The sequence below is a fragment of the Sorex araneus genome, chromosome 4 (genome assembly GCF_027595985.1).
Source record: "Sorex araneus isolate mSorAra2 chromosome 4, mSorAra2.pri, whole genome shotgun sequence".
In the NCBI taxonomy this organism is placed as follows: Eukaryota; Metazoa; Chordata; class Mammalia; order Eulipotyphla; family Soricidae; genus Sorex; species Sorex araneus.
The window spans coordinates 177,696,772-177,709,585 of NC_073305.1; the positions used below are offsets into that span (position 1 = coordinate 177,696,772).

Consider the following 12,814-nt stretch of genomic DNA (forward strand, 5'->3'; position numbering starts at 1 on the left):
TGGGTGTGACACAAAAAACAAAATAAAATAAAATAATAAAGAAAGATCCACCAGTTCTCAGGTATAAAGAAACCTTTACTTTTGCTCAATAAATATACTTTTCTTTTGTCTTATCCCTCTCCTGGGTCTATGTGCTATTACTGTATTAATTTACTCAATAAGTGCTTGACACTGAGATAAATATAAAGGCAAAACAATAATTTCTGTGTTGTTGCTCTGAAATGTTTATAATCATTTTACAATTATTTATTATGTTATAGCATACCTAATTATAGGTGATAGAAAAGCTCTTTACACAGGTCGATGGCGCCGCTAATGCAGAAATCATGGGTACACTGATCAATGACTCGTACCTGGGCCGTGTTGCCAGCTTTGAAGTCTCTTTTAAACCAAGGCCTGTTGAGTGTGTCGTGGAACCGTCTCCCCCTAGCATCCACCACCAGAGCAGCGTGGTTGACATAGACACAGCATCTTTCAGAAGGGACCTTTTAGGACCAGGGAGACGGCACAAAGGACCAAGCATTTGCTTGTCGTGCTGGAGCCTCGGGTTTGATCCCTAGCACTGGTTTATCCCTCAAGTCTCACTGGAAGTGACCCAAACAACCAGCCTGGAGTAACCCCAGAGCACCACTGGGTGTGCCCCCACCCCAACACACACACACACACACACACACACACACACACACACACACACGAAAACAACGTTCATCAGAGCATGTTTCTAGGTGGGGAAATAAACCCAAGCCAACCTAAGATAGTACTTAACTGGAAAATGAAAGTAAGTAAACTTAGGAGAAAACAAATAAGCCCAGTTGTAGCCAGGAATCTCTGCCTGCGAAGCCTGGTCTGAGAACAGTGATCTTCGAGTCTTCTGTGAGCTGATAATCCCGGGTGGCAGCTAATGATAAGGAAAGAACGAACCCGGAGATTGCTCTGACTGTCGCAAATGATCGTTGAACGGATGGAAAGAGCAGTCAGCCTGTTTGCAGAAATGCCACAGAAGCGTGAGAGGAGAGAAGCTTAGCTGGCCTGTAGCTAAGTACAGTGTTTCTAAGTTGGATTCAGAAAGTTGAGTCCATCTGAGGCAGAGGTATGGGGAGGGAGTGAAATTAGGGAGTGAAATCACCGTGGAGATCAGAAGGAAGGATTCAAACAGCTCCCACAGCCCTGGGGAAGTCATGTGCCTTGAATCTGCCTTTTCAGGAACCAGAGAACTAGCTCCGGACTTAAGATATTACCTTGCATGCAGCCAAACCCAGTTCAACTTTTGGCACCACATAGGGTCCCCCTTGAGTCCCACCAGGAATGATCGATGATCTCGAGCACAGAGCCAGGAGTAAGCCCTGAGCTCTGATTGCCAGATGTAGGCCAACACCAGCAGCCAAATTAATTCATTAAAAATAAACTGAAAAAAATAAATAAACTGATTTGGGGGCTGGAGCGATAGCACAGCGGGTAGGGCGTTTCCCTTGCACACGGCCGACCCAGGTTCGATCCCCAGCATCCCATATGGTCCCCCAAGCACCGCCAGGAGTAATTCCTGAGTGCAAAGCCAGGAGTAACCCCTGAACATAGCTGGGTGTGACCCAAAAAGCAAATAAATAAATAAATAAAAATAAACTGATTTGGGGGCTGGAGTGATAGCACAGCGAGTAGGGCGTTTGCCTTGCATGCGGCCGACCGGGATTCAATTCCCAGCATCCCATATGGTCCCCAAGCACCACCAGGGGTAATTCCTGAGTGCAGAGCCAGGAGTAACCCCCGTGCATCACAGGGTGTGACCCCCCCCAAAAAAATCAAAAAATAATTAATTAATTAATTTTAAAAATAAGCTGATTTTTCAGCCTCCACAAGCTCATGACTTCTAGCAATTGAGTTTTGCAGGGAGGAATAGCGCCCCACATTCACCTGTACTGGTAAATTCCCCTCCGAGTGGGCTTCCTAAGGCAGTCTGTCTCCGGTTCAGCCTTAGTGGGGAGGAAATAGGCGTTAAAAGAAATTATCCTATTATGTTGTTAGTTTAAAATCACTTAATAGGCATGATAGAAATAGCTATATTAAAGATGATCAGCTAATGTTCCTTTCCATAACCACAAATTAATGCTTTAAATGGTGCCTCTATTTAAAGGATTTTGATCCTTTGCAATCATTTCATCTGGGGTGTCTATACAAGGACAAAATTCATATTTGCAGACAGAGTCCCATGGTGCAGCAGAATTAGTTTTCAATAACAATACCAATTTTCGCTCCTTTTGAAGATCTTCATCAATACCATTTTCAAATAGGAACCTTTTGGATCTTTCCATACAGGCAGACAACATCAGAACCCCAGGTTCTTCCTACTAACGGTGGAAGTACATCATTCTGGCTTTACCTCTTAGGATTTATAAATAGAAGGCAAAAAAAAAAACAAAAACCCTTGCTTTTTCCTAGAAAAAGTCTTTAACTTTTCATTTAAAGTATTTGTCTTAAGAGAGATTTATTTGGGGGGGATGGGTGTTTGGATTTCTTTCTCTCTTTTTCTTTTTGTAAGTTTAAATCAAGTTTCACTTGATTGCTTAAGGTTGTATTAAAAGTGAATGGAAACTAATTACCCCAACTGACTTCAACTCTGGTATTCGCTCCCCCACTGCCCAAACCTCCGTCAAACTAAATCTTAAGTTAATGGTCTGGGGGTGTAGCTCAGCGGTAGATCCCATGCCATGCCTGTGTGAGGCCTGAGTTTGATGCATGGCACTGCAATATATATATTTAATTTGAAAAAATAAACTTAGGTTGAAGATGTATGGGTCTGTTTGACTTACAGGTTTTAAGCGAACGTTTCCATTGAACTGACTTTGCATTCAGGAAGTGAACTTGGAAATATCAGCGCTCCCAAGCTCTTGCTGGCTGGGGGAGGAAATTTGGAGGCAGGAAGGTGGAGCTCTGGGCAGCTTGAGCCCAGTGTGGGCTGTATTTGATGTTCACAAAAGAATGGCCAGGGCGGGCGGGCGCGCGGGCGCGCGGGGTGCTGCTCAGCCAAGTGTGCATTTTCAAGTTCCCCACAGTGCTTTCCATTGTCCTGCTTCTCAATTGAATGATGTCATGTTTCATTTAAGGCTCGCGGTGATGCCGAAGCTTGTGGTCGGCACACGAGGGTGGGGGGGAGGCAGGGAGAAAGTTGCAAATCAGGTTTCCGTCCAGCCTTTGTGCGGTGGGGTTCCGCGAGATAAAAGCTGACTCATGCAATATTTCCAAGGAGGGAGCTGCGCGCACTTACGGGTAAGCGGCTTGTTTCACCTGACCGCGCTCCTCCTCCTCCTCCTCCTCCCTCCCCCCTCCTCCTCCTCCTCCTCCTCCACCCGGGAGGGGTCACTGCATCAGCTGAAGGCAGGCGCCAGTGGTGGCTTGGGGCCCGGGAGAAAGAACTCACGCACGTGGAGGTGCCAGGGAGCCGATGCCCCAACTAACTTGTTCCTGCAAGTTCCCTGAGCAGCCGGAGCCTCCTCTCCGCCGTCCTCACGGTGAGAAACTGCACTGCGGGCCGACGACGACGGGGTTCTCGTGGCTCCGCGGGGTAGGAGATGGATGCATTGTGAAGAGTTCTCCTCGGGCAGACAGCGGGGCGGAGATGCGCCTGCCACCTGAACTGCCGTGGTGGAACGGTGGCGGCTTTGGGGTTTTTTGCTTTTCTTGCTTCTGTAGGACTGGGGCTGGACTGGAAAGGGAGATGGAGCTAGTGTAGAGAGAGGATGACCTGATTGTGCCCAGGGCAAGCTGGGATCCTAACCCGGCACTGAACACTCACTCAGCCTTGTAAGTGTGTGTTTCTGGGGAGGCTCCAGCAGATTTTTGCTGGGAGGAAGAAAAAGCAGCGGTGGCCAGTTTCGTGCTTAGCAACAGCAAGAGATGAGATTCAGTCTCCCCCCCCCCCCCCCCCCCCCCCGTTCGGCGGGAACCAAAGTAGATTAAATGCAGTTTCCACTCAGGATGGTTCTGGGTAAGAACAACTTTTGTTAGGAGCAGTGATTGGGGAGAAAGAGGCATGGAAATTGTGTTAGGTGTGTTCCCAGTTGGAATGGGATGGTATTTTGTTTTGTTCCTATAAGTTAGGCACGTTGATGTTTTGGAAAGGTGGTTGGCATTTCTGTTTGATGACAGCGTACTGAACACAAAAATCATGATCTTCATTTAAAATGTTTCAGTATGCGAGACAGCCTAAGGCTGCGATTTTGATTTTAAGTAGTTTTTTTTTTTTTGAGTGGTGAAAGTCATACAGTTATTGACAAAAAGTGATGTTTATAGATAATTATCCAAGGTGAGAGCCATCTGCTTCCCTCCTTGATAAAAATCAATGTTAATATTTTATGCTATATCCTGTCCATTTTTCTAATATGAATAATAAATAGATGGCATTTCAAGTCTAACTTCAGTTAACATCGCCTATAAACTTTATAAGCCAGCATCTCACTCTGTGGCTTGTCATGGACATTTCCTATCGCCTCCAAGATGTGGAAACATGACCTTCAGTCTTTTCACATTGTGTGCCTACTACAAGGATTTATTTACTCAGATCTCTATTGTTAGACACTTTGAATTCCCTTCCTCCTTTTTCTTCCAGAAAATGTTTAGTGTACTATCTAGGCAGGGAGATTTATTTACTCAGAGACCTATTGTTAGTCGCTTGAGTTAGTCCGCTTGCATTCTTGAATTTCTCCTCTTCTTCCTCCTCCTTTTTCTTTAAGAAAGGGTCAGTTAGCTGCATGCCTCCCTCTGTGCTGTGCGGCCAGGGCAGTGTTTGCAACTGAGTGTGTTCAATCCAGCTGGAGCCTGTGTATCTGCCTGTCCTTGTCGCTGGCCTGAGTGTCCACGCTTAAGTGTCGGTGCTGTTCAAAGGGAAGCTGAAGCATGGATGGTTATTTCATTTAAGGGAAAGGTAGAGATCCTTGATCTTTGGCAGTCGAAACACATTTCATCCTCCAAGAGTTAGGGAAGAGGACAGCTCCATTGGGGTTACTGCTCAGGCTCTGAGCCTAGTTAGAAAGGGACAGTGGGGCGGTTGCTTCCAGGGACTGGGGTTTATTTCATGGTTAAGGTCTTGTCCTGAAGGCTGGGTGCTACCAGGGGAAGTCGTCACCCCAGCTGCCCTCGTGCACGTAAGCAACAGACCAGTGGCACAGAGATCGCTGTGCAAAGCTCTTGATGCAGGCCTACACCAGAAACACAGTGCCCTCTGCCCTAAGGGAAATGTTAGGTCATAGCCGGTCCTGTACATGTGGTTGGTGCGCTCTCTCTCTCTCTCTCTCTCTCTCTCTCTCTCTCTCGCTCTCTCTCTCTCGCTCTCTCTCTCTCTCCTCTCTCTCTCTCTCTCTCTCACACACACACACAAAAAAAAAATCTTTTTTTCTCTCTCTCTCACTCTGTCTCTGTGTCTCTCTCTGTCTCTGTCTGTCTGTCTCTCTCCTCCCTCTCTCTCTATAGAGGCCCTTTTGGCACCTGCGCCTCTGTGCTTTAGACATGAAGCTTTTATCAGTTTCTTATCTGCTCTGTGTTGATAAGAATCTATAGCCAAGTACCGGAAAAAGTGGATTAGAAATCAGAAACCGTAGTCTCGGATTCACAGTTCAGCTTTGAGCAAGTTGTCGAACCTCTCTGAGATTCTCCCCACCCCACCCTCCTCCTTCATAATATTTTTCTATGTGTGCAAGTGAGCTTTGAGGCTGTATGTTTTGTTAAGAATATTTGGATAGAGGGGCCGGAGCGACAATGCAGCAGGTTGGGCGTTTGCCTTGCACATAGCCACCCAGATTTGATCCCCGGCATCCCATATGGTCCTCCGAGTAATTCCTGAGTGCAGGGCCAGGAGTAACCCCTGAGCATGTTGATCATGCGCCCCCCCAGACACCAATAAAATAAAATAAAAAGCAAATTAAAAAATATAATTTGGATGGAGCATTAAAGCAGTGACATATCATGGTAGGAGTAATCATCTGTTATAATAGGAGATTAGGCGGTTAAATCTTACTGCAGAGCAAACCACTCAAAACCTAGCAATGACTGAAAACACTCACTGTGAGTCAGAACTTCAGGAGAGGCTCTGCAAGATGCTTCCGGCCCTGCAACTCAGGAAGTTGTTCTTCCATGTAAGGGTCTGTCATCTCGAAGGCTCTCAGTCATGTGTAGAAACACTCTTCTTGCAGGGGCTGAACATCGTGGGGCCTTGAGTGTCTCTCTCTCTCTCTCTCACTCTCTCTACAGATCAACATGCAGTCTGTCTAGCTTCAGGGTGACCAGAGTTTCCATGCTCAGGGCATCCCTGGCCTCCCAGACTTCCCGATGTCCACTTGCTCTGCATAGAATTTCTCACCTTTTTTTCAGACATGGTACCCTTCTGGCCTCGTTTCCTCTTCCACACCCCCCTTCCACCCTACCAGTTGGCGCCCCCCTAGTCTCATACTATGTCCCCCAATTTATATTTACAGGCACTAATTTTACCTGTGGCCCCATTGGGATATTGTTGGGGTCCCCAGGATCCAGATCGCCCCTAGTTGAGAAATGCTGCTCTAGGATATCAGTGCCATGTTCACCGAGTCATGGTGGTGCCCTGCCATGTCTGGGTTCTAGTGGGAAGAAGAAAGAAGGTGGGGGATGGGGGCTGGAGTGATAGCACAGTGGGTAGAGTCACACAGCCGGCCCAGGTTTGATTCCCAGCATCCTATATGGTCCCCCAAGTACCGCCAGGAGTAATTCCTGAGTGCGGAGCCAGGAGTAACCCCTGTGCATTAACAGGTGTGACCCAAAAAGCTTGAAAAAAAAAAAGGTGAAAGATGATATCTAATGCTTGGGAAATAGTCCCTCACTAAAACCTGTATTTCCGTTGGGGAGAATTTGACCATATGACATTTCCAATGGCAGGTAGCTGGGAAGTGTATCCAGACACAGTTGCTAGAAGGAGTGGGTTTGGGTGGATAATGGTGCTCTCTGAAATGCATCCCAAAGGGATAACTCAACCTGAACCTCCCCTCCCCAATTTCTTTCACCTTCTACATGAAACCAAAATCAACCCCCTCCCCCCAAAAAAAAAGCAGAGGATAAATGTGAAAACATGAGCATTTGGTTAAGAGGCCTTAATGGATTTCCCCTTAGATCCAGACTGGAATGTGTATGACCTTCAATGTAGAAATTCTGGAGGTATTATTACTTGAATTATTATTATAATTTACAGATCACATTAGGCTTCATTCGCTGCCTGACTTCCCTCTCAGTTGCAGTAGTCATGGCCCCTCCGAGTCTCTGGCATAGACACAGTGAATTATCTGTGTGTGGGTATCGGACTTTAACTCTTGAAGGAATCTTGATTCACCACTCAACGCCTCACCTCTTCTGTGTTTGAACAACAGTATTTTTGCAAAACCTTTTTTCTCATTTTTATTCTCTTCGACAAATACTCGGTTTACTGACTTCTCCAGGTTCAAGACTTTTTTCTCCCACTATCCATTTTGGAAATTTTGTTTAGTTTGGGGGGCCACACCTGGTGTGGTGCTGGATGATTATTCCAGCTTGGTGGCTGGGGGCCACTCCTGGTGGTACCCAGCCATAGGGTGCCCAAGAATTATACTTGGGATTCATGCATGCAAAGCAAGAGCTCCTGGAATATTTTTGTTTGGGGGCTACACCTGGTGTGCTTAGGGCTTATTCCTGGCTCTGCACTCAGGGATTACTCCAGGCGATGCTCAGGGGACCGAATGGAATGCCGGGTATTGACCCCAGGTCAGCCTCATGCAAGGCAAATGCCCTAACTGCTTATATCACTCTAGCCTTGGAATTTATTTTTAATCTGCACAGAAGTCACAAAGCTAGTCCAGCTTTTCTTCAAACCCATATTTCTTATTGCGAAGAACATTTAACATTGGTCAAGAGAAGGAAACAGAGTTTATACCTTTCCCATTACCAGGCCACCACTAGTTAGTGTGAAGACCAACTTCCCTACTTGATGCCTTTGAGCCTAGAGGAATAGTGGGACCCATGTTCCTTGCCCTGCCATTTTTGCAGGGTTCGGACTGGTCTTGTCTAGAACCAAGAAGTCGAAATCCATGTTACTCTCTGATGGTTTTTTTTTTCCTCCGTTGTACTGTCTACTCTGATGAAGGTGTGTCAGGGAAAAGGATTCTTCCCAAATTCCCACTGTTGCCTTTGAAATACAGTGTAAGTCTGTAATAAATCCCTATTTCTTGCTTCTTCTGTGCTTGTTTTGGGGTCACGCCCAGTGGTGTCCAGGGCTTTGTGCTCATGGATCACCCCTGGAGATGCTCAGGCAACAAAACGCAATGCCAGAGATGGAACCAGCATTGGCCACATTTAAGGCAAGCACCTCACCCCCCTGTGCTATCCCTCCCCGATCCAAGTCTGTAATTTATAACATTGACTTTAAAGTCTGGATTGTTTTTGGTCTTGTTTTGTGTTTTCATGATGACATCAGTTGTTTACAGCTTGCATAGGCATGGTGTGAAGCAAACTTTGTTGGCGGATAGAATCGCTTCTTGCTGGTTTTCTTCTGTCCCTGCCTCCCCTCTTTGAGTCATTCACAGCAGTGTAATGAGGAACTACCTCGGTTTCGTTATTCATGGGCCCTAGGCACAAGACATTCTCTTGGTTTCCCTGATTGTCCTGCCAAGGAACTCAGACTAAGTATTTGAAGACTAGAATAACAATGAAGAGAATCTGGAAACCCTGCTCCATCCTCACCCCCTGCTGGGTGGGGAGGTTTTTCAGTCTCTCCTTGCCTGGATAGCTGGACAGGGAGTGTCTGCTGTGGAACCAGCAAGCCCCCCCCCCCTTCAGCATGTAAACACAGTGACAGGAAACGTGGGCCGAAGGGCCATGGAAAGTTCTGCTTTAACCCTCCCGCAGCCCGTGAGCCAAGAAACGCTGTTTTTCATTCTGGCAGTGACATTCCAAAGGAGAGCAATTAAAATAATGGGAGTTTGAAGAGCAAACAAAGAAAAGCTCAGGAATTAGAGCCTTCACCTAGAATCACAGGGCCCCATGCGGTGTGAGGCTGTCTCCGTGGAGCTGCATGGCTCGTTTCCATTGTACTTCTGATGGCACCAGGAGGATAAATACAATCCAAGAAGATACAGAGCTGTTTTATTGGATGCTCTTAGGCTGACTGGGCTTCTCGGGTGTGTTGCCTCCTCTGTGCCCCTCTAACCCAGCAAGCAGCCTTGGGTTTGGGGAGGATCCGGTGAGCCAAGCCCCATCCGAGGTGGAGCGCCAGCTTGTTTTAGGGTGCTAAAAAGATCCAGGGATGTGGGACCTAAATCCTGTTTGACAAGTTCTCGGAGGTTGTTGCTATATTGGGGACTTGGTGCACTGGCAAGAAAAGAAGGAAAATAGCAAGTTTCCCTGATGTGGACACAGTTTGCCACCGGGGTTCACGGAGGGCAGAGAGGAAAGTCTTCCCGCTCTGCTGCTTTCTATTACCCGAGAAGCCCATGAACCCGGTGGTGACTGCACAGTACAGCCCCAGCTCCATGTAGGGAGCTCAGGGCAGTAGCAGGTGTGAGTGAACAGAGTGACAAAGTAAAAGTCAGGGTCTGAGCCAGAGAAGTAAGTAGTACAGCGAGTCCGCTTGCCTTGTATGCTGTGCACCCAAATGTGGTTCCCCCAATTCCCACCAGGAGTGATTCCTGCGGGCAGAGCCAGGAGTAGGCCCTGCCCAAAGAATCGGGGCCAGAGGGGGGGGGCTCAGGGGTTAAGGCGTTGTATGCGGCCCAGTGTAATTCAGTCCCCAGCACTGCAGCTCATTCCCTGAGTGCTGCTCGGTACCCCAGAGCACAGAGCCAGGCGGAGCTGGCTCCCCGAGCATCGCCAGGTGAGTTCCTTTCGCTTGAGGAAGTAAAATTCCAAGATGAAATACTCAGGGACAGTAGAAACACAGGCCAGGGGGATGGGTCCGTGGTTGGACTCCTGCCTCAGGTGCTGGGGGGAAGGCAGGGAGGGGACCATTACAGCTACTCTAATTGGAAATGACTCTGCATGAGCTGAAAGGAGGTAAAGGAACAAACATGATAACCTCTTGGTATCTGTAAGGGAAACCATAATGCCCAAAAGGGAGAGAGAGAGAGAGAGAGAGAGAGAGAGAGAGAGAGAGAGAGAGAGAGAGAGAGAGAGAGAGAGAGAGAGAGAGAGAGAGAAGGTACCTGCCATAGAGGCAGGCTGGGGGTGGAGGAGGGAAACCGGGGTCATTGGTGGTGAGAAATGTACACTGGTGAATGGGCAGGTGTTGGAACATTGTATGACTGAAACCCCATCGTGAACAGCTTTGTAACTGTGTATCTCACGGAGATTCAGTTTAAAAAATAATCATCGTTACATTTTAAAAAAAACACTGAGGGGCCGGAGCGATAGCACAGCGGGTAGGGCGTTTGCCTTGCACGCGGCCGACCTGGGTTCGATCCCCGGCATCCCATATGGTCCCCCAAGCACCGCCAGGAGTAATTCCTGAGTGCAAAGCCAGGAGTAACCCCTGAGCATCGCTGGGTGTGACCCAAAAAGCAAAAAAAAAAAAAAAAAAAAAAAACACTGAAATTCTGTAATTTTTGTATAATTTCCTGATATTGGACTGGAGCGATAGCACAGTAGTAGGGCATGGTAGGGCATTTGCCTTGCACATTGGCCTACCCGGGTTCGATTTCTCCGCCCTTCTCAGAGAGACCAGCAAGCTACCAAGAGTATCTCGCCCGCACAGCAAAGCCTGACAAGCTACCCGTGGCGTATTCAGTATGCCAAAATCAGTAACAAGTCTCACAATGGAAACATTACTGGTGCCTGCTCGAGCAAATTGATGAGCAATGGGATGACAGTGACAGTGACAGTTCCTGATATTATTTGACAATGTATATAAACTACGAATAAAATAAAAGTCACTTTTCACAAAAAATAACTCAAAGATGAGGGACCTGGCAGTTAGCACAGATCCAGACCCAACCCCAGTTAGATCTTCAGCATCCCACTCCCACCCCCCACCCCCACACACATACACACCCAGCACCTGGGGTGGCCCGGGGGGTCCATATCCTCAGCTTTTCATTGAACCGCTAGCCCAGTTAGCTGAGTATCACCAGCAGTGGTTCCCAGCTCCCAAGCACTTCTTGGAACATCCAGGATCAGCCAATTAAAGATGAACTTTAAATTGTATGTTCCTCTCCATTCGATTATTAGGCAAGGATTAATAAAGAAGTACATTTGAACTCTTACAGAATAGCAACTACTTGGGGATTCCTACCTCAGTTTTATCTCACTGAAGTACAATACAACACAAAGTAGAATTCATTTTATGGAGGCAGGCGAGTCTTTGTATAGTTGACTTTCTGGCCAAACCTGAGTGTGTTGGGGGGTTGCCCCAGCAGTTATCCAAAGACCATGTAGTACCAGAGATGTGCTATGCCCTTCAGAGCCAGCTCACCCATCCCAAATCACTGAAATCATTTTGAGGTTACTGTATGTAATCCACTCTTCCAAAAATATTTTTCAACATGTCATTAATATCACTGTCATCACTGTCACTGTCATCCCATTGCTCATCAATTTGCTCGAGCGGGCACCAGTAATGTCTTCATTGTGAGACCCACTGTTACTGTCTCTGGCACATCGAATACGCCATGGGTAGCTTGCCAGGCTCTGCCGTGTGGGCAGGACACTCTCTGTAGTTTGCCGGGCTCTCCGAGAGGGAATTTCATTAATATAAAGAAAATATTAACATGAACTGAAGATGCTAGTGCAGAGATTATGCCTTGCATGCATGAGACCTGGCTTCAGTCTCCAGAAACACAAAAAGTGGTGGGGGGATGTTTAAAATTATTAACGAAGTAGCACTGTAGCACTGTCGTCCCGTTGTTCATCGATTTGCTCGAGCAGGCACCAGTAATGTCTCCATGGTGAGACTTGTTGTTACTGTTTTTGGCATATCGAATACGCCACGGGGAGCTTGCCAGGCTCTGCTGTGCAGGTGGGATACTCTCGGTAGCTTGCCAGGCTGTCCAAGGGGGACAAAGGAATCAAACCCAGGTCAGCCACGTTCAAGGCAAATGCCCTACCCACTGTGCTATCGCTCCAGTCATTAACGAAGTATGTGGAGTTTTATTTATTTATTTATTTATTTTTATTGAATCTGTAAGATACAGTTACAAGCTTTCATGTTTGCGTTACAATCATATAATGATCAAACACCCATTCCTCCACCAGTGCACATTCCCCACCACCAATGTCCCCAGCGTAACCCCCCTTTCCCACCCTCCCCCTGCCTCCATGGCAGACAATTTTCCCCATATGCTCTCCCTACTTTTGGGCATTATAGTTTGCAATACAGAGAAGTATGTGGAGTTTTATTTATTTTTTGTTGATTTGTTTTTGGGCCACACGCGGCAATGCTCGTGGTTACTCCTGGCTCTGCACTCAGGAATTAGTCCTGGCAGTGCTAAGGAGATCGTATGGGATACTGGGGATCCAACCTGGGTCAGTTGTATGCAAAGCAGCACCCTACCAGCTGTACTATCTCTCTGACCCCATGTCTGTGGGTTTTTGTAATTGTTTCCTATGATGTCTGTGAAACCTGATGCATTTTTTACACTTAGAACATAGCTCAGTTTATATTTTATGCATTGGCTCAAATTCCTGCTGCATATGAGCCCCGTGCAGCTTTCAAAGGTAAATATTAATCATTGGTGAGTTGGTTGTGTGAGGAAAAGTAGACCAGACAGGGTCGAAATCTTAAATTATTTTGAGAGTGGTGAGAACAAGACTAGACAGTTTTTATGAGGTACATTTCCTTATG

At 47.0% G+C, this 12,814-nt stretch overlaps 1 protein-coding gene across 3 annotated transcripts in view; it reads left to right on the forward strand.

Annotated features, from left to right (window-relative positions):
* Nucleotides 1-12,814, forward strand: part of PLEKHG1 (pleckstrin homology and RhoGEF domain containing G1) — a 289,773-nt gene that overhangs the window by 158,169 nt on the left and 118,790 nt on the right. Inside the window, exon 1 of one of the 3 annotated variants that reach the window (XM_055135925.1) lies at nt 3,070-3,261. The exons of 1 other annotated variant lie outside the window; for it this stretch is intronic. Coding sequence is in view for 1 of the 2 variants with exons in the window: in XM_055135923.1 (XP_054991898.1) it covers nt 3,437-3,503 (67 nt within the window). In the remaining variant the exon portion in view is untranslated. Of the gene's footprint in view, nt 1-3,069; nt 3,262-3,349; nt 3,504-12,814 lie in introns of those variants that run through there. One more of the 3 variants, XM_055135923.1, reaches the window with a different exon arrangement.